At 44.6% G+C, this 25,275-nt stretch overlaps 1 protein-coding gene across 1 annotated transcript in view; it reads right to left on the bottom strand.

Moving 5' to 3' along the window:
* Positions 1–25,275, bottom strand: part of VSTM4 (V-set and transmembrane domain containing 4) — a 99,372-nt gene that overhangs the window by 35,143 nt on the left and 38,954 nt on the right. Inside the window, exon 5 of the mRNA XM_053586008.1 lies at positions 12,517–12,550. Coding sequence (XP_053441983.1) covers positions 12,517–12,550 — 34 coding nt within the window. The remainder of the gene's footprint in view (positions 1–12,516; positions 12,551–25,275) is intronic.

The following is a 25,275-nucleotide window of genomic DNA, read 5'->3' as shown; positions in this document are numbered from 1 at the left end:
CCCATTTCCTTTGCATTTTGAATTTTTGTTCAATGCATGGTATTTTATTTGTTTTATTAAAATCTTTTGATATTTTCCTTTTTTCTGTTGCCTCTGCCAAATTTGGATGGTCTCCTAAGCTGCACCTCACACACTGAAGAATCAAATACTATTTTCACTTGCTCTTCTCTTTACTTAGATTTAATTCTTCGGTTCTTTAATAGAAAATGAAAGTTGCTAGAACATCATTTCTATGAACTTAAGCCATCATGCTCAGGGATTTCAGTAAGCTGAAAAAAAATTGCTTTGTCAACACTGTTTTCCTTCAAAACAGTACAACTGAACTAGACTAACTTTAGTTCTAATTCATATTTCAACCATCAGATCTGATGGACAATGAGTCACCACAATGACATGCGATAGACCATTTTTCCCTCAGAATTTTTTTTTCTCCTTGAGCTAGCAGGGCTGGCAAGAATTTGTAACTAAGGAAGTCCACATTATGATTAACTTCTAAGAAATGTTATGCTACATCTTGAGTTGGAACAGGGCTGTATTTTGTCTCTGACACAACATAGCCAGTGTTGTTGGAGCCTGTCAAACCAAGAAAGATGGAAAACAGGCCCACCCAGAAATTCCCCTCTAAATTAGAGAGCTGTGCAGTTGGAGAGAAGTGCTTTTTGTGGGGAGCTGGTGGCTGAGCACAGCTGTTTCTCCGTCTCCAGAAAGGGTGGGACAGGAAGCAGCACGTGTGGAACGCTTGTTGTGAGATGTATGAGGTTCTAGCTTATCCGCCTCCCAGAGGAAGTTTCCCTTCCACAGAGGCTTGGCTCCTCTGCTCCATGGACACCCTGTGGCTGGATTTAGTGACTAGGTACTGGGCAAGGGGCAGAAGGCCTGCACCAGAGCTGGTTCCATCTGACTTGACCAGTAACCCCAGGCAAGTCACTTATCCCTTTGGAACATGTGGCAGACAGCCCTGGGCCCAGGATGAGGAGTATCTACCTATTCAACAAGGAATGGGCTTCCACTGTCCCTCTATCCATCCCCTCACTGAATCTATAAAATGGGAGACTCATCTTTGCTATTTATATCACAGGGTTATCATGAGGGTCAGATGAAATAGCAAAGCCTAAATTAGATGGGGCATAAAATAGCTAAATAGCAACTGACCCTGGTCTCTACCATGTGGGTGCAGCATGGACACTTCATGGTGCTGCTATGATATTGCTACTTGGGTATCTCATGGGGCCCATGCTTTAGCCCCATGGGGAGGGCCGTAAGCTTCAACTTAAACCTTGATCAGAAAACCTTTTCGGGGTGGTGCCTGTGGCTCAGTGAGTAGGGTGCCGGCCCCATATGCCGAGGGTTGCGGGTTCAAACCCAGCCCCGGCCAAACTGCAACAACAAAAAAAAAAATAGCCGGGCATTGTGGCGGGCGCCTGTAGTCCCAGCTACTCGGGAGGCTGAGGCAAGAGAATCGCGTAAGCCCAACAGAGGTTGTTGTGAGCCGCGTGACGCCACGGCACTCTACCGAGAGCGGTACAGTGAAACTCTGTCTCTACAAAAAAAAAAAAAAAAAGAAAAGAAAACCTTTTTGCCCAGGCTAAGATGATATGCTCTCCCCTTGAAAGATGCCTCCCACAGATACAGCAGTGCTGAACAGGTACCAATGCAGGACAGACCAGGCAGATGATGGGGAGGCTACACCCACAAGCAATGGACAGTTGCTCCAGAGCATCAGGAAAAGCAGACAACCAGGAATTTGTAAGGCACTGAACAAATTCTAAGCATCATATTTTGCAAAAACTAAAGTTATGAATAACAACATGTCTATGTCTATCCTGTGCGTAGCACTGGGGAAAATGCTTATATCAATAAACTCTCACCCTCCCATTTGAGAAAACAAGACCTGCCCAAATGTCACCAGCTTGGCAGGGCATGTGGGATTTGATCCAATTCAGCCTGCCTCCTTGGCCTTGAAGCTCGGACACCGTGCCCAACCCAGAGAAAAGAGAACAAAAGAACTGGGGCAGGGGAAGGTCAATAGAGCCTGACTCTATTGGCACAATGGCTGCTCAGGGCTTAAACCAGCTTCATACAGGACAGGTACCAAAAGGTGACATCACATCCCCCTGCCTTGTAAGTCTGCATTAAATTCAGGATGAGGAACTCCTGACACTGTCACAGCTGCTCAAATCCCTGCCCTGGTGGGAAGAGGCCAACGCAGGTCCTGCAGTGTGGGGGCTGGAGCTGTGGTTAGTGCCCAAGAGCAAGGGCCACTCAGGGCAGAGTGGGTAGAAGAGGCACGGAGGCTCTGGAAACTATTTGGAATAAGTGACATCACCTGCAAAAATGGAGCTGGGTATAGTGGGTTAGCCATGTGAAAACGTCCCTCCACTCTAGTGCCAAGAGTATTGAGAGACGTGGTCAAAACAGCATGCAGAGAGGATTCCATAAAAGAGCATAATCACAGTTCAGAATTCCATACCCCACTGAACCCTGCTTTCATAACTAAACATGAGATCGAAGTGCAGGCATGTTGAGCCATGGTGCATGCCCATGGCATCCCGGGTCCTCATGCCTCCCTCTCATGACACTGGGCCATCAAATAGCCATTCCAATATGGGCTTCTCTCTGGATACACTGGAGGCACAGCTGGCTATGTGAGCCAAGGGGCTTTCATACACCCAACAACCCCGCAGATGCCAGGGGCTTCCTCTGGCCCCAGGGCAATCTTTGCACTGGGACATATGAATTATGACTTCCAAATGTTTCCATGTCGGCCGATTCTCCTTTCTTATTGAATGGTGGATGCTCCTCATCTTGGCCTCAGAGCTGTCTGCTGCATGTTCTAAAAGGATTTGTGGTCATCTGAACTAGGACATCCAGGGACATAAGGTGTCTTTGTTGGGCCAAAGATCCGGACCGGGAAGCCTTAGCAAGTGAGGCTGAGGAAGCATCATTATCAAGGACTATGCTGTCTGAGACCTTGAATCAAGAGCAGGGCAATGTTCTCTACAACCTGAACCAGAGCCGGTACACCCTCAGGGTCACAATGCAATACTTTTTGCTTCTTCTGCCCTGTGACATTGTAGATGCAATATAAATACAAGCTGCTTATTTGCACAGTAGCTGCCAAGGCATCACCCTGTCCACAGCTTCCCCATGGCCTTTCGTAACAAATGGTTTATATAACCCAAGAAGTTCCTTATTACATCCACATAAGAAGTCTTGCAGATCCCACGGGAAGCCCTTCCTTTACATTTTGATACCATGAAAGTCTGGTGTTTCTCTTTGAGCTTAAAAACAGAAAGGACAGGACATGGTGTCCTGGACATGGTATGCTTCATTAGTATTTAGTGGTAATACACTGGGTCCTGATCTCAGGTCATGACAATAATGGCACCCAGGGGTGAAGCCATGTTTTTGGGTGGGATTGGCCCCCACCCCTTGCTTGTCACAATCTCATCCCCAGCCTTAGTACACAGTTCAGGCTGGTTGACTAACAGGGACATACACAGCTGTGTCTGCTGGTTATGTAGGCTACAGGCCAAGCCCTGCAGGCACTTGTCCTTGCCCCAAGGGGAGCTGGCCTGGCCTGAGGTCACATCACACCTGGATGCAGCACTGCCCAGAGACACAGAGGACCCTATGTCCCTTTGGATAGAGCTGCCTGTGACCTCCTTCTGCAGGATCCCCAGTTAGATGAGCCAGCAAAGTCCCTTCCTGGGCAGGACCCACTGAGCTGGCCTTCCTGTCACCTGGAATCAAAAGGTTTTTAAATGATAAAGGGCTAGCCATTCATCTAATAGTTGGCAGTTTTATCCATGCTTAGTCTGGGGAGGCTAATTTGTGTCTTGCAGGGTTTTTATGAGGATTAGAAATAAATCCCATAAAGAGCTCAGCCGCACCAGTCCACAGCACACTGAACAATTACGAGGGCTTAGTCTACCTCCACTGCTCTCTCATAGAATTCTCACCACGACCCTGAGTGACAGGGCCACCAGGAAAAACCATTCTGGGGAGGGCAAAACATTCTCAGAGAGGCTGAGTGACTGGCACACGCACCCAAAGCTGCTGGGTGACATGGCTTGACCCAAGGCTGAGGCTGTCGGAATCCAAGTGAACATTCTTTACACCATGCCAGGAATCACAGGCCTGTACCACCCAAGCCTCCCCGCTGGGGGCTGCAGAAAAGGACCTAGGCCTGAGAGTGGGGTTGGGGGCACAGTGAGTCAGCAATGACTGTGGGGGTACACGAGGCAGGTGGCTGGGCCAGCAAGGTGTATGCCTATGCCTGCGGTCCCCGTCCTCACCACCTTCTTACTCAGGTGGACGTGGCAAAGGGAGGTCACATAGCATGCATGTGAGCTCAAAACCAGGTGAACAACAAAAAGTGGTTGGGGCACAGGATAACTATGTTTAGAGTTTCAGTGTCCACAGAGAGTAAAGATTCTCCCTCAGGAGGCAGAGTGACCTGCCCTGGGCTCTGACCTTCCTGGGCTATCCCAGGAAAGCCCTAGCAAGAGCTGATTACACCTGACTCCAAGGTCACAGATTTGCTGTCACAAATTCATGCCTCAGCTGCAAGGTCACCTCCCACAGTCTGGGCCATGATACACGGCAGCTGTGCCCGGCTTCGCAGCTCTGCCTGCCCACTCCTCCCATGGCCCTGACTTTCTGCAGCATCAGTCCCCGCTCACAGGTGAATGCCGACTCCAGAAGCACTCACAGTCAGATCCAAGTTTCCTAGCACATCCAGGATGCGGCACCAGCCCTGGTGTCAGGTAGCCCAGAAAGGCACCCCTCTCCAGGTTGCCACACTGCTCATGGGTGAGAAGCCCGCAGCACACCCTCACACTCCTTTCGTGCTGGCTTCTCATCTGTAGATTGAGGACAAGGACAGCCCCTACTATTGGGGCTACTGTGAGAAGTAAAGATGGTGTGTATCTCGTGCTTAGTGCTGTGCTTGGGATGCAGCATTTAGTGAACGTGCAGTCTGGTTGCTGTTATTAACAGAAGGACTGCCACCCTTGGCATCTGGCCCAGCGGCCCTCCTGCAGCTCTGCTCTGCTCCACCAGGGCTTCTCCCCACCATAGCCCAGTTCTTCCAGTTTCCAGGTCTTTCCCCAGGGTGTCACTCCCTCCCTAGCCCTGCAAATCCCTCCCCCACAATCCCTTTCACCTTGAACATCCTTCAAGATTTGGCCCAAATATCACCTCCAGAAGGCTTTTCCTGCCACCCACAGACCCCAGGCTGGGCTTGGGGGTATCTCTTCTGGGTGCTGGGGCAGCTCTGTGGCATGCCCCTGGCACCGAGAGGAGGTGCCCCTAACCTCGAGGGCACGAGCTGTGTTATTTCTTCCCTCTGTGGCCCTGTAAGCTGTCCAAGAACAAAGAGTCACTCACTGAGTATGACCTGAACAGGGACAGAATCATATGCATGGAGCATACTATTCACCCGGTGCTGGACACAAACTAGCTCATTTAATCCATGGCAAACAGTGCTCTGTGTTGGAGCTGTTACTGTCCCCATTTTGCAAAGAGGTTGAAAAACACAGCACTAAGAAGCAGAGGCTGGATCTGAATGGGGGCAGCCTGGCCCCAAAGATGGACTTTCCTGGAAGGAATTAATGTTTTGAACACAGCTACTGTTCAGTATTACCAAAAAGGAAGCAGTATGAGTTACATCTCTCAGTTGGGAACACATATCTTTCATTCTCTTTGAAATCACATCTTTGCCTTCACGCTGAGATCCTGAACATATCACTTATTAAGTAAGTCCCATACTTCCAGCGTCAGGGTATGTTTAAAAATCTCTGGTCATCCAGAAAAGACTGAAATATGATTTAAATTAAGCTCAAAGACCAGAGTAAAACTCTGAGGAAGTATGTACACCAGAAAAGATGAAGGAAGCCTGCCTAACTTCAGTCGCCGTTGCTATGGGTGTAGGTAACTCTGGGTCCATGTTAACTCTGCTCATTTGCAAGCACTTTACTGTCTCAGCCCCAGAAGAAGAGGGTGAGTGCAAAGCCAGAAAATTCACAGGCTGGGAACTGCGTTTGTGGGTGCCCCTTCCATGCTCGGGACAACTTACTTTAACTTGCCCTGCAGGAAGGAAGGCGTCTGAATCACAGCTTTATGCACCTAGTAGGATTTCATTTTAATCTGACTTTTAGGGGCATTTTGGAGCAGTTTCATAATTGCTATTGAACTGCTCTTGGCGCTATTTTCCCCAGAGAGGGCACATTTAATCTCACAGTTCCCTGAGAGGCATGCTCAGGCACTGCTATGGGCTCTGCTTCGACCCTGCGCTCAGAACACTCTGCCATGGGAAAGAAACAGTCTCCCAACCCCAAACCTCAGGACAAACCTGCCCAGAGATAGCAACTTCCAACCTCAGGGATAACACACTGAAAATGGGACTTATTTCCCCTCTGCTTAAATTTCGCTTAGCAAGTGAATGGAATTCCCCAGAGTTTCCAGCTTCTCTGCTGGTCACTTGGCAAGGCCCCCATCTCAGTGGCCGCAGCCTCAGCACCAGCATGTGACCTCTCTTCCTTAGGCCCTTTCCCTCCCCTGCCTGAGGATTTCTAATTTGGACATCTTACCTTGGCCCTATACCTTCTGCCAATTCCCCCTTAGAAGGAAGTACTCAGAGGCCAGACAAGGGTGTCCTGGGGCCCATCCTCCATGGCAGCAGCACAGGGAGGGGGGCCATCAGCTGAGGGTGCTGAGAACTGAGAGCCCCTGGTGTGACAGGGACAGGAGGAACTACCTGGCTGCAGATGCAGAGCCTAACTCAGGCCAAAGCCAGGTAAAAGGCAAAAATTAACTGGCTCACTAGCCAAGCACTATGGCACAGAATCTGGGTTGCACGAAGTGGTTATGAGGTATTAATCAGAAAGATGGATGCAAAGATGGTAGGAAACTCATTACCAGGTTTATGGGGGTAAGGCCTGGCCCCAGCAGGGTCCTGGGGTACTACTGTACTAAAAACGGGCTTTCCAGAGGCACATCTGGGGGTTGACCCAATAGGAGAAGTGCGCATGAGAAGAACTGCCACTCAGGCACCCAGCTCGGACCATCCGCAGCCATCACCCAAGTCTAAAATGCCAGCGTCCCGTAGTCCTTGAGGGGCCTTATGGGGACACATGCTTTAAGAAAGGAACAAACTGCTTTATTGAGGCAAAACTGATATCCCTGGCCAGTAATCAGTGTACAATTCAATAGTTTTTAGATTTATAAAATTAAAACATTTCTATTGCCCCCCAAAAGTTCCATCTTGGCCATTTATAGTTAATCTTCCCTCCCGCCCTCAGCCCTAGGGAACTTCTGACCTAATTTCTGTCTCCATAAATATACCTTTTCTTGGTATTTCATCAAAGTGGAATTGATAATATGTAACTTTTTGCATCTGGCTTCATGCCCTTAATATGATGTTTCTGAGGTTCACTCATGTTTTGGCCTATTTCTGTAATCTGTTCTTTTTTATTACCAAGTAGTACATTATTGGGTAGATAAGCCAAATTTTGTTCACCCATTCACTAGTTGATAGATATATTTATATTGTTTCCAGTTTCTGGTTATTATGAACAAAACAGCTCTGAACAACAGAGTATATGTCATTGTGGGCACATACTTCTATTTGTCTTAGGTAGATTTCTTTAAGTGCAATTGCTGGGTCATATGACAAGTTACCCGTTTTAAGAAACCACCAAATTAACCTGGCCCTGGCCAAAAACTGCAACAACAAAAAGAAACCACCAAATTGTTTTCCCAAGTGGCTGTGCCTTTTTACATCCCCAACAACATACTAAAAGGCAATTTCTCCACATCCTTGCCAGAACTTGGCATTGTCTGCCTTTTGGATTGTAGCCATTATAGTGGGGGGTGCAGACGTCTCATATTATGGTTTTAATTTGCTTAATTTGCTAATGACTAATGATATCCAACACCTTTCACATACTTGATGGCCATTTGTATATCCTCTTTAGCGAAATATCTGTTCCAATCTTTTTTGCTCATTTTTACTTGTGTTATTGGTCATCTTATTATTAAGTTATGAGAGGTATTTATATATTTTGGAAACAAGTCTTTTATCCATCATCTGATTTGCAAGCATTTTCTTTGAGTTGGGGGCTTATCTTTTTATTTTCTTAATGGTGTCTTTGTAAGTGGAAAGATTTTCAATTTTTTCCTTTCTTTCATTTGTGAATCCTGTGTTTGTATCACTTTGCCCAATTCATGGTTACAAAGATTTTCTCCTGTTTTATTCTGTATTTTTTGTAATTTTAGTTTTTACATTTAGATCTAAGATCCATTTTTAGTTAATTTGGGGTATAATGTGAGGGAAGGGTCCTGGCTGATGTTTTCAACACTATTGGTTGAAAGTCTATACTTTCCCTTTAGAATTGTCCTGCGTTTTAGTAAAAATTTAATCAACCATAAATTTAAGGATTTATTTCTGGGCTTTCAGTTATGTTACACTGATCTCTGTACCTATAGGTGTACCAATACCTCAGTGCTTAGAATAAGCTCTGAACGGGTGGCACCTGTGGCTCAAAGGAGTAGAGCGCTGGCCCCATATAGCGGAGGTGGAGGGTTCAAACCCAGCCCCAGCCAAAAAATGCAAAATAAATAAATAAAAGAATAAGCTCTGAAAACAAATGTGTAAGTCCTTTTCGTTCTTTATCAAAATTTATGTGCAAATATATAATCTAGGATCAGCTTGTCATTTTCAATAAAAATGTGTCCTATTTCAGGTGGCGCCTGTGGCTCAAAGGAATAGGGCACCGGCCCCATATGCCAGAGGTGGCAGGTTCAAACCCAGCCCTGGCCAAAAACTGCAAAAAAAAAAATAAAAAATTGTGCTATTTAAAAAAAAAAAAAAAAAAAAGTGTGCTGTTTAATTTTGACATGTTCAGAGATTCCCCTGCTATTATCTTGTTATTGATTTCTCACTTGATTCCACCTTGGTCATAGAACACACTCAGTATGATTTTAATTCTTTTCAGTTTGTTGAAGTTTGCTTTATAACTCAGCAGAAAGTCTATCTTAATGAATGTTCCACGAGGGCTTGAAAAACAAATATGTTCTCCCATAGTTGATTAGAGCATTTACTATGCATGGATTGTTTGGTTGATCGTGTTGTTTAGATCTTAAACATCCTTGCTAATTTTCTGTCTAGAGCAGGTCTATCAGTAACTGAAAGGGACATATTGAAATCTCCAAGTAAAACTATAGATTGATTTATTTCTTCTTGGCTCTTTCAGTTTTTTTGCTTTTTGAATTTTATGGTTCTATTGTCTGATGTGTGCACATTTAGGAATTCTATGTTTCTGTTGGATTGATCCTTTAATCATCTAATGTCCCCCTGAAGTCTATTTTATCAGATTCAGTATATCCATTCCTGATTTATCTTATTGTTTGTGTAGCATCTTTTCCCATCCTTTTAATTTCAGTATACTTGTGCTACTGTGTCTGAAGCGGATTTCTTTTAAACAGCATATAGCTAGGTCATATGTTTTACCTGCTATGTTAGTTTCTAACTTTATTGATGTATTTACATTTAAAATAAACGGTATGTTAGTGATTATCATACCACAGTCATCTTAACATTTCTTTTCTGTTTGTTTCCTGTGGATCTCATTGCTCTGTTTCTTTATGTTACTTGAATATACTTTAAAATGCTATCTTGATTTTTCTATAGTTCTTCAGTGTGTGTATGTGTATTTCTTTTGGTGTTTTTCATTTTTGTAGTTATTTCAATCGTAGCTTTGGCCTTACAATATATATCAGGCATCAATATTCTACCACTTTACTGGACTTTTGATGTTGATTTGGGTCATTTTTACCTTCCTCACTTTTAACGAGCATTGTCTTGAAAATCAGATGACTTTATAATTTTTGTTTCAATCATCAAATATGATTTTTAAAACTCATGACTATTCATGGAAAGAATAGTCTATGGCATAATTTGTTTTGTGTTTCAAGAATTTCTGTTAGTCATTTTAAAGTAGGTCTGCTAGTGACAGCTTCTTTTAGTTTTCCTTCATCTGAGAACATCTTTATTTTCCTTTCATCCCTGAAGGATAGTCTTGCTAGATGTAGAGTTTGTGGTTAATAATTCCTTTCTATCAGTGTTTGAAAAATGTGCCACATTCTTCTGCTTCCATAGAGTTGAAGGAGATATGCTCTGATACACTCATTTAAATTTGTCTTCTGTTTAATTATAGGGTGTCTTTGTGTGGATTACATTGGGTTTATCTTGCCTGGCATTTATTTGGTTTCACAAATCTATAGATCTTTGTCTTGCCAAATTGGGGGCATGTTGGCCATTATTTCTTCTAACACTCTTTCATCTCTACTCTGTTCCTCCTGTCCTTCTGAAATGCCAGTGACAGAATGCTAGATCTTTGGTCCCATAGCCCATTAAGGAATGTCTGCCTTTTGTTTGTTTTGAATATATTTTGTGTGTGTTGTTCAGATTAGGCAAATTATAATACCTGTCCTCAAGTTCACTAACATCTCTGTTTGCTAACATCTCACTGACATCTCTACTCTACTACTGAGCCCAACCAGTGAGTTTTTCTTTTTTTTTTTTTTTTTTTTTTTTTTTTGTAGAGACAGAGTCTCACTGTACCGCCCTTGGTAGAGCGCCGTGGCGTCACACGGCTCACAGCAACCTCTAACTCTTGGGCTTACGCAATTCTCTTGCCTCAGCCTCCCGAGTAGCTGGGACTACAGGCGCCCGCCACAACGCCCGGCTACCAACCAGTGAGTTTTTCATTTTATACTTTTTAGTTCCATCATTTCTAGTTGTTTGGGGTTTATTTGATAGCTTCTCCATATTGGCTGAGATTTTCTGTTTTGCCATTTTTGATCATTGAGTCATTTTTATGGTAACTTCTGTAAAATCTTTGTCAGATAATTCCATGACCTGATTCATCTTAGTGTTTATCTGGTCAATTAGCTTTTCTCATTGAAATTGTGATTTTTGTAGTTTTTAGTATGCTGAATGAGTTTCGATAGTATCTGATTAGGAGTTCCTGGGTCCTAGGTGAAACTTTCATTTTTGTAGTCAGTCACTCTATTTAGGTTTATATACAATCCTGGCTTATTTCTGCAGGCTACACTTCCAATGATCTTTTCATTTGCAGAGGCTTTATGGTATTCATTTGTGTCTATTTGGTTTAGCTGGTGCTGGTGCCTGAGGGGATGGAGGAGATTTCCTCAGATTGGGAAGCCAGATGTCTTTTAGTTTGGGAGGGAAGACTCAGGCCCATGGAGATGAAGACCCCTCCTCGATGGGTCATTTGTTGTGTCTAGATGCCATTTGCTGGCTCTGTCCTTCATCCCTGGTGTCACCTGGTTGGGAAGCGGAGACTCAGGCCTGCCAAGAAAAGAAAGCCCTTCCCCCTGGGGTCTGTTGTGGAAGGGGCTCCTGATTCACCCTCCTTGCTAGTGATGTCAGGCTCATGGGAGGTTTTTTAAAGCAACTCCCATGAGGTCCAGGGAAGAAATGAGCTTACTTCAATGCTCTTGGTTGCCAGGTTGGGATAGGGAACGAACAGGTCAGGGTCCCCTTCTGCTGTTGGATGGGGAAACGTAAGATGGCTTGCATCTGTGTTGTTTCTCCAGTCCTGGGATCCTTCGTCAGTTTTCCTTCTTTTCACTACCTTTCAAAGTCTTCCTTTGATGGTCGGTCTCTTGTTAGTTCTAGTGTTGACAGTTTTGCTTAGCGGAGAAGAAAAGGAAGAAGTTGATCTATCCCATGTTGTCTGGATCGGAAGTCTCCAGTTTTTCAATGTTTTGTTTTGTTTTGAGACAGAGTCTCATTTTGTCACCCTTGGTAGAGTACCCTGGCGTCATAGCTCACAGCAACCTTAAACTCTTGGGCTCAAGTGATTCTCTTGCCTCAGCCTCCCATGTAGCTGGGACTACACGTACCCGCCATGACACCCAGCTATTTTTAGAGACGGGGTCTTGCTCTTGCTCAGGCTGGTCTCAAACCCATGAGCTCAGGCAATCTACCCACCTCGGCCTGCCAGAGTGCTAGGATTACAATCATGAGCCATGGCACCTGGCCCTGTTTTTCAATGCTTTGAGTGTATAGTATCTCCTATAATTATTATGTTCTCTGTGAGGTATATCCCACCAACTAAAAGTGATGGGAAAGGTCAGCATTGATGATGGAAATCAGGAGTGTTTGTGGTCAAAGATATCAAAGTACAAGGTCCTTTTAAACAGGGCAGAAGCCCAGTAGAACCACATACCAAGCCATCTCCAGCGCATGTGTTGGGTCAGCATGAGCCATGTGTGCTCTGATCCCTCTCTGGTGTAATAACCAGGATGTGCTGGAAACATGCAAGTACATGAAGAACACACACCACATCTTTAGTCTCATTCATGGACTAATATGAATACCTTTAGCTAAAAATACAGATTCAACCAATTTCTTGGTAACAAAAGAAAAGACTGATAAAAAATAGAAAAGAGCTTCATTTGAAAAAAGGAAGAAAATATTCTTACCTGTTCTGAGGGCATTTCACCAAATAATGTCTCACTGTAAAAGGAAAAATAATAGAAGATGGTAAATGAATGCTATTTCAAATATGTATGCTCCAAGAATTACCAGGAAATGCAGAGAACAAGGTGTTATTCAAGTGTTGGTCTATACCAGTCAACTCTCAGGGTTTGGAGGAGTACAGCATGGGCACCACAGTGAGGTGATATTGTTCCAGCCCTGGGGTAGCCACACACAAAGCCATACATCCCAAACTTCCTGCTTATATAGCCCAAAGTGTTCACTTTTACTCAAAGTGGTTGTGTTGGGTTCTAATCCGTGGGGCTCCAGAGCAATAAGCTCACCCAACTTACGAGCTTTGCTTTAGTCACAGAAAGTCCTCTTGGGGGAAGAGGGAAAAACTGGTCTCTACTTAGAAGATCCTTATAAAATGGGTTTGTGTTCTGTGATTAATGCTCTTCTTCTGAAAAGATGCCCTTGGGAAAACAGTCTTAGAGCAAGACATCCTTTTATAGTATATCTTCAAGTAATTCCTTGATGATGGGAATCAGGAGTAATTCTGTATGCAGAGAAAAAATAAGAATACCTAGGCACTTACTCCAACAAGTGTCCAGTCTGTGGCTCACAACTGAGTTTACTTCAAATAGAAGTAAAGCTAATGAAAGGCTCAGGAAGGAGGATCGTTTGAGATCAGGAGCTTGAGACCAGTCTGAGCAAGACCCCATCTCTATCAAAAATATAAAAAATTAGCAGACTGTAGTGGTATGTACCTATAATCCAAGCTACTCAGGAGGCTGAGGCAGGAAGATCACTTGAGCCTAGGGGTTTGAGGTGATGATGCTACTGCACTCTACCCAGGGTAACAGAGGAAGACTTTATCTCAAAAAAAAAAAAAAGAAAGAAAAGAAAAAGAAAAAAATAAGTAAAGTTGAAGCAATCACGAGGACCCTGGGGTTATTATATCAATGGACTCAATGAATCACACCTTCTTGTATCTGTCTATACCCACATACAGCTCCCCTCAAATGCACAATGATCCTAGGCTTGGCCCATGACTTGCTTTGGTCAGGGAAACAATGTGTCACTTGCATTGGTCAAGCCAATATGTCACAAGCAGAGGCATAAAAGGCACCTGTGCTCTGAGGTTTCTTTCTTGCTGCCACATGAGGAAGCCTGAACAGCCCACCAAAAGATAAGACTGCATGGATCAGACACCAGCCATTCCAGCTGAGGTACTAAAGCAACCAGGCCTTACCTGATCCACCAGCAGATGACACCTGCATGAATAAATCTAACTGAGACAAGAACTGCACAGATGTGCCTAGCCCAAGGTTCTGATGTGTGGAGTTATGAGAAAATAAAATAGTTTTTTTAAGTTGTTATATTTGGGATGATTTGTCAGACAGGTAACCAATGCAGGTTCTAGAGCTGTGTAAGAGAATTTCAGCTTCAGAGAGAGCTGTAATAGTCTGACCCCTTATTAAGCCCTGAGCTCTTTCTGCATTTCACTTACTGAGCACCTACTGTGGCCAGATAATTTACAGAGGCCACCATGACAACCAGAGTTAGTATTTACCGAACACTTCATATGCTCCTTGGCTCTATTCTAAGCTCATCAGATGGATCGGGGTCTTCAGTCTAGGGTTTGTATACTCCTGGGTACACTTTGGAAGGACAGTTTTAAGGGAATCAATTTCTAGATCTTCTTCATCCATGGTATTCCATTCTAGGAATTCATTCATTTGGAACACACCTGAGATCTTTGTGTATTCCTTTCCCTCCTACTTTTTAAGACCACCCTTTTCTACTCATAAAATTAAAGCACATTCCACAACCATCCTGATTTATCCCCTAGAGACCTGTCCTGGAATGAAATGTCAGTGGGGCATAAAGCAAGAAGTGATGTAAAATACTAATTATCTGTGACAAAAAAGCAAATGACTAATAACTGGGCAACTAAACCTTCCCTTCCCTTTCACCAGGGATTGAATAATGACCTAATCCAGTTGTCAGATGGTAGACTATTAAGAATCGTCTTTGATGATAGATCATTATTTGATCTTTGACATATAAGTTGGAAGTGGTTTAAAGTATTGAATGGTGTAAGAAAATTTCATCAAGGCACGGGGCATGATGGCCAACTAGAAGTAGCTTTTGTCAGAAGCTCTCATCCAGAAAGAGGAAAATTGTACTGAAGCAAACTCAGAGTAATTGAAATTGGGGGTGGGGTGGGGAGTATATCACAAGGAGAAGAAATTAAGGTACTTGGCAACACCACTGAGACAAACTGTGGAGATGAATATGAGAAACAGGAAGGAAGAAAACAGAGTACAGTTACGGAATGGACCAGACCTGGAGGAGCCCAGAGGCAAATAGAAAAGTAAGGGGGAGCCCTTCCCATTCAGGGGCTCTCTGCAAGCAGGGAAACATAGGACCACTCACCCCATGGAAGTCCCAGTTTTCCTGCACCTAGGGCATCCTCTCTCTGGGTTCCCATCCTGCCTGACAGAATGGTGAGCAATTTTGGCTTTGCTGCCTTGCAGCCCCAGACCATACCACCTCTTTCTTGATTGCTCCTCAGAGGCCTGCTTCCCTCCACATGGGCAAGTCAGAGCCCTAGCTTGGCTTAGATAGCCTGGTGGTGCTGGCCTATCCCCAGACACCTGAAAGGCAAAGGAGCTTTGGCCCCTCCCAGTCCTCAGAGGGATGGTAGAAGCAAGGATTACAGAGGCCATCTTCTCTGTCACCAGCAATTGGCAGGATACTTAGCTAACCACAGGAGGAAAGGGGGCCAAGAGGGACTGTCTGGACCCCAACAGGTCTGGAGGCAACTCTGAGGAACCTCTGCATTGTGCAGCCCAAGGAACTGAATTAATCCACCCCCTGACACTGTGGCAGGAAATTGTGGCTCAATTACACTAACAATGGTAAAGTGTGTTCTCCTGCTAAGGGGGAACTTTGGAGTAGCTTGGTCTGGCATCTGTAGCCAGTGGGCCCCTCTTGGATGTTCAGCCCCCAGCTTCCCTCCTACTAACTTGGAAAAGGGTGGGTGGGCTTAGGCAACCTCTGTCTGGGATATGCTAGGAAGCATACTGTAAGCTTCAGGGGAAAGCTGGGGCATTACTAATCTGTTGCAGCTATAACTTCAGCAGAAACTATAGCTTTTTGAATTTGTTTGCAGGAGGAGCAGGTACTTTGGCAGGAATAGTTCAACTATACAGGAGCTGCCCCCAGCCTAGGAGCATCACATGGAGGTCCTGCCCTCAGCCCCACTCTACCCAGCTTAGGGAAAACAAGGCCCGTTCTCAGGGACCTTCACATGCTGCATACCTGAAAGGGAGCTTTGGGAAGCTGTGTGCAGGAAGGGCCACAGGTATGAGCGACAGTGATTAAGGGGAGTGGTGAGCTCCATATCCTGCGGCCTCTAGATCTGATTTCAGCTTGCCACTTTTCATTTCCAAACAGCCTTAAAACCCTGCTGAGTGGATCAGCATAGCAAGTGGCCATTGCTATGACAGGCCCTGGAAGGGACACAGTAAATTTCATGTTCCAGGGCCCTTAAAACTGATATCTGCTAGCCTGTTTTAGTATCCAAATGGGACCAAATCCTTGCTGAGGAGGCTAACTATGTACGGAGCAACTGCTTTGCTCCAGTGGGTCTTGAAGGGTTGGGGTAAGTCCCACATCTTGAGGCCTCTCAACTTGACAAATTAGGCATCCAAACAGCCCTAAAACAGGCAGCCAAATGGCCCTAATGCCTACTGAGCAGCTGGAGGAACAAGGAACTGCCAGTTGACACTGAGAAATTTTAAAAGGGGCCTGGTGAGATCTGCACTTTGGGGCAGGCAGTGTCACTACCAGTCCACCTGACCTGACATCCAAAATTCCCCAGGGCCAGTTGAATGGCACCATTGCTGACAGATAGGTGCTACACCCCAATGGCCCAGACTCCAACTTTAAGGCCCCAGTGGTCTCTTGGGTGCTGCCTACGGGACCCCAACTAGAATATCTCTCAATAACAATTTAAGCACAACCTAATATTTTAGCTTAAAAAGTATTAGAAATATATAAATAAATTGAAAACACACAGGAGGGTAATCAGCCAAAGAACCCTGGCAACATGAAAAATCAGAAGAGATCAACTTCACCAAGACATTACAAGGGTAATATCATCCATAGAGAAATTGTTGAAATGTCAGAAATAGAATTCAGAATATGGATGTCAAATAAGAGGAATGGAATTGAAGATGGAAAATAAATCCAAAAAGAAATCAAAACATCATCCCAAGAAATCATAAAATTAAAGATAAAGTCAATAAGACTCAGGACATAATTTGGAAGGATATAGAAGAACTTAAGGAATGAAGGAGACATTCAAGGAGTTTCAAAACACAATAGAGAGTCTAGGCAATAGAGTAGAACACAGAGAAAAAAAATCTCAGAAATTGAAGACAAGACTTTTGAATTAACCCAAGTATTCAAGGATGCAGAAAAGAAGAGAGCAAAAGCAAAATACTCACTTAGAGAGATATAGGAATACATGAAATGTATGAATATATGAATCATCGCAATCCCTGAAGGAGAAGAAGAGAGTCTTAAAATCATGGAAGTTCTACTTCAAGATATCATTGGGGATAATATCCCAAGCATCATGAAAGACCCAGAAATTGAGATACTAGTTAGTTTCAGAACCCCAGAATAACTCAATTCAAACAAAGCATCACCTACTTAACTTGGTGAAAGTGAAAATGAAGGAGAAAATTCTGCAAGCATCCAGATGTAAACAGTTTCTTACCTAAGAGGGAAAAAATATCAGGATGGCAGCAGACTTTTCAGTAGAACTTTTCAAGACAGAAAAGAGTGCCTATCTGTCTTTAACCTTCTCAAACAAAACAATTTTCAGCCCAGATGCTGTATCTTGCTAAACTAAGTTTCATATTCGATGGAGAAATCAAATCTTTTACTGACAAGCAAATATTGAAGAAATTGGCCACAACAAGACCAGCTCTGCAGGAAGTATTCAGATCCATTCTTTACACTGACCATCACAATAGACTACCAGCAAAATAACGACATCCAGAAACTAAAGGACAAAGGCTAGCTTCCACGAGGGCACAGTGCTAAAACTAAGCAACAGATCTTCACAAAACAAGATGAACAGAAGACCATCATACACTTACTAATTTTCCTGGTAAATGAGAATGGCTTGAATTCCCCACTAAGGAGCCACAGGCTGGCTGACTGGATAACAAGGCCCAAGCCAAGTACATATGTCTTCAGGAAGCATATCTAATCTCCAAGGACAAAACAAAACCCAAGGTGAAGGGTTAAAAAACCATATTTCAGCCAAATGGAAATCAGAAACAGGAATCGCCACTTAATTTGCAGGTTCTTTGGGCTTTAAACCAACAAAAGTAAAGAAAGACAAAGATGGACACTATATACCGGTCAAGGGAACAATACAAGAAGACATTTAAGTTCTAAATATCTATGCACCCAACTTAAATGCTCCCAGATATATTTAATAAACCCTAATCAACGTGAACAATATGATATCCTGCAACACCATAGTACTGGGGACTTCAACATCCCTCTGACAGAACTGGACAGATCCTCCAAGCAGAAAGTAAATAAAAAACAATGGTCTTAAGTAAGACTTTAGAACAAACGGGCTTAACTGACATATACAGAATACTCACCCTAGTAAAATTGAGTATATTTTCTTCTCATCAGCCCATAAGATAGATCATATCTTAGGGCACAAATCAAACCTCAATGAATTTTAAAGAATAGAAATTATACCTTGTATCTTTTTGGACCATAACAGAATAAAAGTAGAACACAACTCCAACAAAAATCTTCGTCCCCACCCAGTCATGGAAACTAAACAACCTATGCTGAATGACAGCTGGGTCAAGAAGGAGATAAAGAATTAAATCATTAGATTTCTCAAACAAAACTACAATGAAGCCACAAGCTATCAAACTTCAAAGGCAGTCCTAAGAGGGAAATTTATCGCCTTAAATGCCCACATCCAAAAAAAAAAAAAAAACAGAAATAGCACAAATCAGGAACATAATGAACCATCTCAAGGAACTGAAAAAGAAAGAGAAACCCAATCCCAAACCTAGCAGAAGGAAAGAAATAAGCAAAATTAAATCAGAATTAAATAAAATTGAGAACATGAGAATCATTCAGAAGATCAGCAAAACAAACGGTTTGTTCTTTGAAAATATTAATAAAATAGATACACCCTTGGCCAGATTAACTAGAAATAGAAAACTAAGATAGAGCTCTAATAACCTCAATCAGAAATGAAAAAGGAGAAACAACAACAGATACCACAGAAGTACAAAAGATTGTCACTGATTATTACAAACACTGTATGCTCAGAAATTTGAAAACATGGAGGAAATGGACCACAACCTCAATAACCTTGTCATTACTCCTACATTACAATGGAGGACGCTAAAGCACAGAGAGAGCTGCCATAGCAAAGAACCATGGACTGGTGGCTTTAGCAACAGCACTTTTTTTCTTACAGTTCTGGAGGCTGGAAGTCTGACATCAAGGTGCCCACTGGGTTGGTTTCTCCTGTATCTTTGTATACCCATCTTCTCCCTGTGTTCTCACACAGTCCTTCTTCTGTGTATCTGTGTCCTAACATCCTTTTCTTTTTTATTTATTTATTTATTTTATTATTATTATTTTTTTATTGTTGGGGATTCATTGAGGGTACAATAAGCCAGGTTACACTGATTGCAATTGTTAGGTAAAGCCCCTCTTATAAGGACACCAGTCATGTGGGATTGGGGCCCACCCTAATGGTTTTATTTTAAGTTTTGTTTTTTTTTATTTTATAATTTATTTTTATTGTTAAATCATAGCTGTGTACATTAGTGCAATCAAGGGGTACAATGTGCTGGTTTCATATACAATCTGAAATATTCTCATCAAACTATTCAACGTTATTACCTATTTTTAAAGACCCTATCTCAAAATATCATCACATTCTGAAGTACTAGGCATTAGGCATTAGTTCTTCAACATATAAATTTTGGAGGGGACATAATTCAACCCATAACACCAGCTCTGTGACCTTGGACATGTTTGTTAACCTCTCTGTGCCGAAGTTTATGGGAGAACCAAGCCTGGGAAACCCACTGGGGGATGGAAGAGACCAGGAAGAGAAGCATGAGGGGCACACAATGGAGCCGACCCCACTATGGGCCACAACCTTACACCCAGGCATGTGACCCTGGAGGCTGTATCCACACAAGACGTCGTCCTGCACAGGAATAAAAACTCAGGATGCAGCTCTTTTTGAACAGTGATCTTTGGAACTTTGAGGCTCTAAAAGGAAAGCCTGTTTCTCTCATCTGTTCTGCTAAGAAGCAGCAGGCCCTGGGTCACTCCCTGCCACCAGTTTTTCTCTTCCTCCCCTTGCTGGGACAACTGCTCACAGCCCCCAGCCCACTGTCAAACCTCTCAGATGTCATGTTCAGCCCGAAGGCTTTGTCTTCCCCATCTGGACCTGTCCCCATCATCATTGCCACCCCAAGTTGGGTGATTTGGGGTGGAGGCAGCCACGCTTCCCACACATCCTATTAGGCCCTGTGGTAGGGTTGGGATCCCCCAGGGCATGGTCACCTCCTTCCCATCTTCCCCACTACTCCCTTCCATCTTCTTATGCTCCCCAGGCCCTGCACAGACCTGCAACAGAACCTATGGATATTTCTGCTCTATTCACCATGTTCCCCAGTCTGGGCAAGGATTGTGACAGCCCAAGAACCACAGGACATTGTCATCCTTCCTGCCAGAAAGTGCCCAGGAGCATCTGCAGTGTGAAGGGTCACAGTGCCCTCACCACCTCCTATGGCCCCAGCACAGGCAGGAAGCCCTGCAGCCTGGAAAGCCACCACTTGTGTCAGGGTCCATTCTATGCCCCCTTTCTGCATTTCCCTGGAGCCTGGGGAGAGACAGGACTAGAGATGTGCCCCTTCCTACACACAGCCCTGTGCTTACACCATGCCAAACTTAGGAGTCCAGCCCTGCCAGGAGGCAGTCCTGCCCTAGCAGCCTCTCTAGGCCATCATACTTACAAAGACAAGTACCTCTCAGTCACCAAGTAGGAAGCTGAGGAGGAGAAGCAAGTCCTCTAGCTACCTTTCCCTTGGTACAAACCATTGGTACAGCCATTTAGTGGCCCCATCCAATCAGTGAAAAGCACCAGCATTTAAAGTTGTCTGTCTAGAGACCTGCTGTCCCAAAGGGTAGTTGAGAGTCCCAAGTAGGCTTCAATCTCTCAAAATGTGTCCGATCCAAACTGGAGCATGCTGGAAGTGTGAAATCACACCCCAGATGATGAAATCACACCTCAGTATGCAGAAGAGAATGCAACCTGTCTCACTCATAAAGCTTTATGTATTGACACTTGTTGAAATGACATTTTGGATGTTGTGGGTTAAATAAGAGATATTAAAATTAATTTCACATGTTTCCTTTTACCTTTTTAAAATGACTACTGCAATCAGCAGTCAGATTACACCTGTGGCCTGCATTGTATTTCTCATGGTTCAGGGTGCAAAAGGCCTTCTCTTGCCTGAGCTGCAGATGATAAAGGGACACCAGGAAGGGTGAACCCCACACACAAGAGGGGGCCTCTGAGCTGCCCACACCCCATGGTTTTACAGCCTCGAGAGATGAAAGGAACCCTTGCCCCCATGATATAGGGAGAAGACTTGGGGGCTCAGGATGTAATTTATTTGGGGTCTCAGTAGACCTGCTTTATAAATGAGGGAGCTTGAATCTAGGTTCTAAGTCCAGAGCTCTTTTGACTAGGCTGCTGGGAGGCTTATGAGCCCCCACAGAGGAAAGATGGGAGCACAGTGGGCCCAATGAGAGAAATAGCTGCACCTCCTGTAACATGGTAAGGAACCACAGAGAGCCACTCAGTGCTGTCCTTGTGTCTCTGGCTCCATGCCAGTGAGCCCTGGGAGAGGTCCAAGGTCCGGGTTATTATCAGCTGCCCCTCATCCATAGTTCCCCATTCTGGGCTTTGTGCCGTCTCCCCAAGTCTGGCTGCGAGGGGCACATAGCCCTCAGCTCTCTCTTCTCGTACCTCTGGACAAAAAGGCCACACAGCCCTTTGACTCATCCTCTCATGGAAGCAAAGAGGACACTTTCAGCAGGGGGAGGGATGAGTGCTCATCAAGCCTCAAGCAGTCCTATCACCAATTGTAAAATATCCATTGCAAATTCAACAGGGAAGTAGCCCACACAGGTTGTTACAAAGTGAGAAGTCAACTCCTCTCCCTACTTGGCTCCAGTGTGCCTTAAAAACTATACCGTTTGTTGCCATGTGTAAAGCACTCCCGCGTACAATGCACATCCACATTTTTTTTTTTTTTGCAGTTTTTGGCTGGGGCTGGGTTTGAACCCGCCACCTCCAGCATAGGGGGCCGGTGCCCTACTCCGTTGAGCCACAGGCGCTACCCCCACATCCACATTTTTTGCCCAAACATTCAATAAAAAAATCTTTCATTTTAAGTTTTTAATTCACATTTTATTTGTTTATATTTAAACTCTTGTTTTTGTATTATAAAGAAATTGTGTAAAAATATCGGCTAGATTGCTAGCTCCTGCTTAAAGTGTGTGTCACTCTTCATTGGCTGAAATGCTTTCACTGCACGTACCTCAGAAGTTCAACAAAACCAATTACCTTATTCTAGGACATTATTTTGCATATGGATATCGTTATTGCTTTCTAGAGATACACTTTTAACGCATAAGCGTAAATGAAGCAATTAAAAATGTTTATAGAGATACACAATTAGCACTACCCATGTTTATTGTGCATCTTTGTTTTTCCCTCAAAAAGTTGGGGAAAAAAATGTGCCTTATACACGGGGAAATACGGTACTTTTGAAAACTAGTCACAGAAGGTTGGAGGATTGTTGGGGCCACCCCAAAGCAGCAAGTCTGGACTAATTCCTGAAGAAGTAAAGGCCTTTGGAAACCAGTGTGCTTGAAGAGAATAACTCAGTGGGCTTAACGAGAATAACTCAGGGCTGAGCCCTGAGCCACCAGGATTGGTGTCTTCCAGGGTGACTCAGAGCTGCAAAGGCCCTGGGTTCCGGGCGCCACTGGCATGATGAACAGCAGGAAGATTCACAGCTCAGAAGAGGAGGTGGAAACCAAGTTTGTGTTTGGCAAGCAACACATGGGTGCAATTAATTCCAGCTCATGTGAATCCTGAGACCCTAGGAAACAAAGCAGCCAAGCCTCGGGTGGAGGCCTGAGCAGCAGCAAGGCTTAGAATGAAAAGGGGCTGGCTTGTGGCCCCCAGGCTTCCAGAATGGGCTGTATTTATCTCAGGGTCCTCCTGGCTCTCATCAGGAGTGGGGCCAGCTACCCTGATGTCCCTCTCCACACAGATGGTGCCGTGGACGCTGGAGAGCAGTGCTGGGCTCAGCCCTCTTGTGAGTGTGAGCTACCTATAAACCTTGACACTAGGGCCCCCACACAGGCAGGAGGGACTGGCTTTCCTACATGTGGTTAGGACTCAGGAGAGCCAGCACATATCTCCTCAGAAAACTTAAAAAACATTAATAAAGCAAGGGGGTAAGGCCTGGGCCCGCCTCGAACCAAGCACTGTTCTGGGAAGTATGTTTCTATATAATATGCATTACTAGCTATAATCAAGATGACACAAGTTTGTTTGGGTGCAGTGCCTTGAATGTGAGATTCTGCTATATTTGAGTTATGGTAAGTGTTGCCATTTTTTAGCAATGCCATTTCTGAGGATCACATCTCTTGTCTGATTGCCCCCAATGATAAAATTACCATCTGCAGCTGACCCACAAAAGAAGTACCCTCCAGGGATGCATCCTGATGTGGAATGGCATGCCCTGTCCCTCCCTGCTGTCACTCTAAGGACCTGCTAAAGCCCTCTACCTTGGAATCACTACCTATGTCCCATTTCCTCCCATCCCTGCCTAGTTCCTCAGGAACTAGCTGGTTGCCAGGGTAACAACGGAGCACCACCAGTCCTCAGGCCCCGCAGGGACCATGATTGTACCCCAGACACCTAAAATGATAAGGGCGTGTCCCCTACTCCTCCCCAAACTGGGGGCCTCCTTTGCTTCCCATTGGGTCTGGGAACAACAAAGTCTTCTTTGGGTGATGGCTTAAAGATGAGCATGAATTCCTTGCCTGTATACCCCTGCCCGGAGTCTTGGCTACCCTCACAACTTTCTTTAATTGGGAGAGTGACACCATGCCAGTGTTCAGTTTAGGTGTGCCCATGGAGCCTGCAGCCACCAAGTAAGGAGATATGGCTACCCTGCTGGTAAGACCACAGGGAGAGAAAGAGATGTCACCAGCCCTGCTGTCTCGTCTGTCTCAGAGATGGGCAGTGCAACTCTTAGAGGTTATGGCCCATCTGTGCAAGTCTGTGCTTTGTCCCTGTCCCATGCATATTGAGTCTTCTTATACATACAGACACCTTTGAAGTGCTCCCCTGGGCCATCTGGTGACCATAGTGATATTCAGCAATGAGGTACATAGCACTTTTTCTAGAAAGAGTTTGCGGACTTAGTTGTCAGACTTCATATGAGGACAGCTCTGATGGCTAGAAAAAGAGTTCCAAAATAGCTTTGAAGGGTGGACTATGGAGTGCACAGCTTCCCAAGGGGAGTACTCAGAAGGCAACAGTAGTGATACTCAGCAGTGAGGTATGTTGCACTTTTTCTAGGACAAGTTTGTGAACTTAATTGTCCAACCAAGTATATCTGTGCTTATTTAGCCTTTGTTTCAAGTGCCATATAAGGATTATTATTTTCTCTGAAATTCACCCTTATTCAAAAGAAGAGGTACAATACTAAAATTTGTCTTACTCTATTATAAATTACTTTCCTTTTATTTCTCCTTTACTTGTAGAGCATTACATTTATTTGGATTGTATAGGTAGCAGTAGTGAAATCATTTCAAAATATGTTTTTTAAAGCTGGGTACTGGGTGGGATAAAGGTCAGAAGAGCTGGGTTTATGGCCTTACTATTCCAAGTGTGGCCTCACACCAGCTCCAGAGCTGGATGAAAATGCATGCTTGCAGGACTGCCCAGATGTACTGGATAAGACTCTGCATTTGCACAAGTTCCCAGGTGGACACTCTGCTCCTGAAGGTTTGGGGGAACTGCTGTAATGCTCCTGGGCCCAATTGCTGGGGGATGGGCAGAGGAGCATGCCCAAGACCTACCACGCACAGTCCCCCATCCTCTATCCCACAGTGCAGCTGGGAAGTACCTAGGGCCATGCAGGGCAGCACACCCTCCAGGGCTGCAACATGGCCACTGAGCCTGCTGATCAGAATTGCGCCAGACCAAAGCCAAGGCCCCTGGAAGCTGTAGGCTCTGTTTGGAAAGCACCTTAGCAGCCATCACCATGGAGGGCTGAAGAAAAAGTCCTTTTGCGAGGTCAGGGCCCAGATGGCTCTAATTTTCCTGAACAGACCCTGGGAGGCTTGGGAGGAGGCTGAGGCTTGAACCTCACCTCTACCTCTGCCTGGTTTCAGAACATCCTCAACTGTGTTCTCTGTGAAACAGAGCTACCCAGGCTGTTGTCCAGGAGCTCAAGAGAACACAGAAGAGCCAGGCACAGGGCCTGGCACACAGCAGGTGCTCAGACAGAGCTTTGGACAGCTGGGGGCTTTCAGCCCTGTGCACATGCACAATGAGGCCATCTGGGCCTCTTCTGCCCCCAGTG

The sequence above is a fragment of the Nycticebus coucang genome, chromosome 3, assembly GCF_027406575.1.
Source record: "Nycticebus coucang isolate mNycCou1 chromosome 3, mNycCou1.pri, whole genome shotgun sequence".
Classification (NCBI taxonomy): Eukaryota; Metazoa; Chordata; class Mammalia; order Primates; family Lorisidae; genus Nycticebus; species Nycticebus coucang.
The sequence above is the reverse complement of the archived record's forward strand: the minus strand, read 5'-3'. Positions and strand labels throughout refer to the sequence as shown.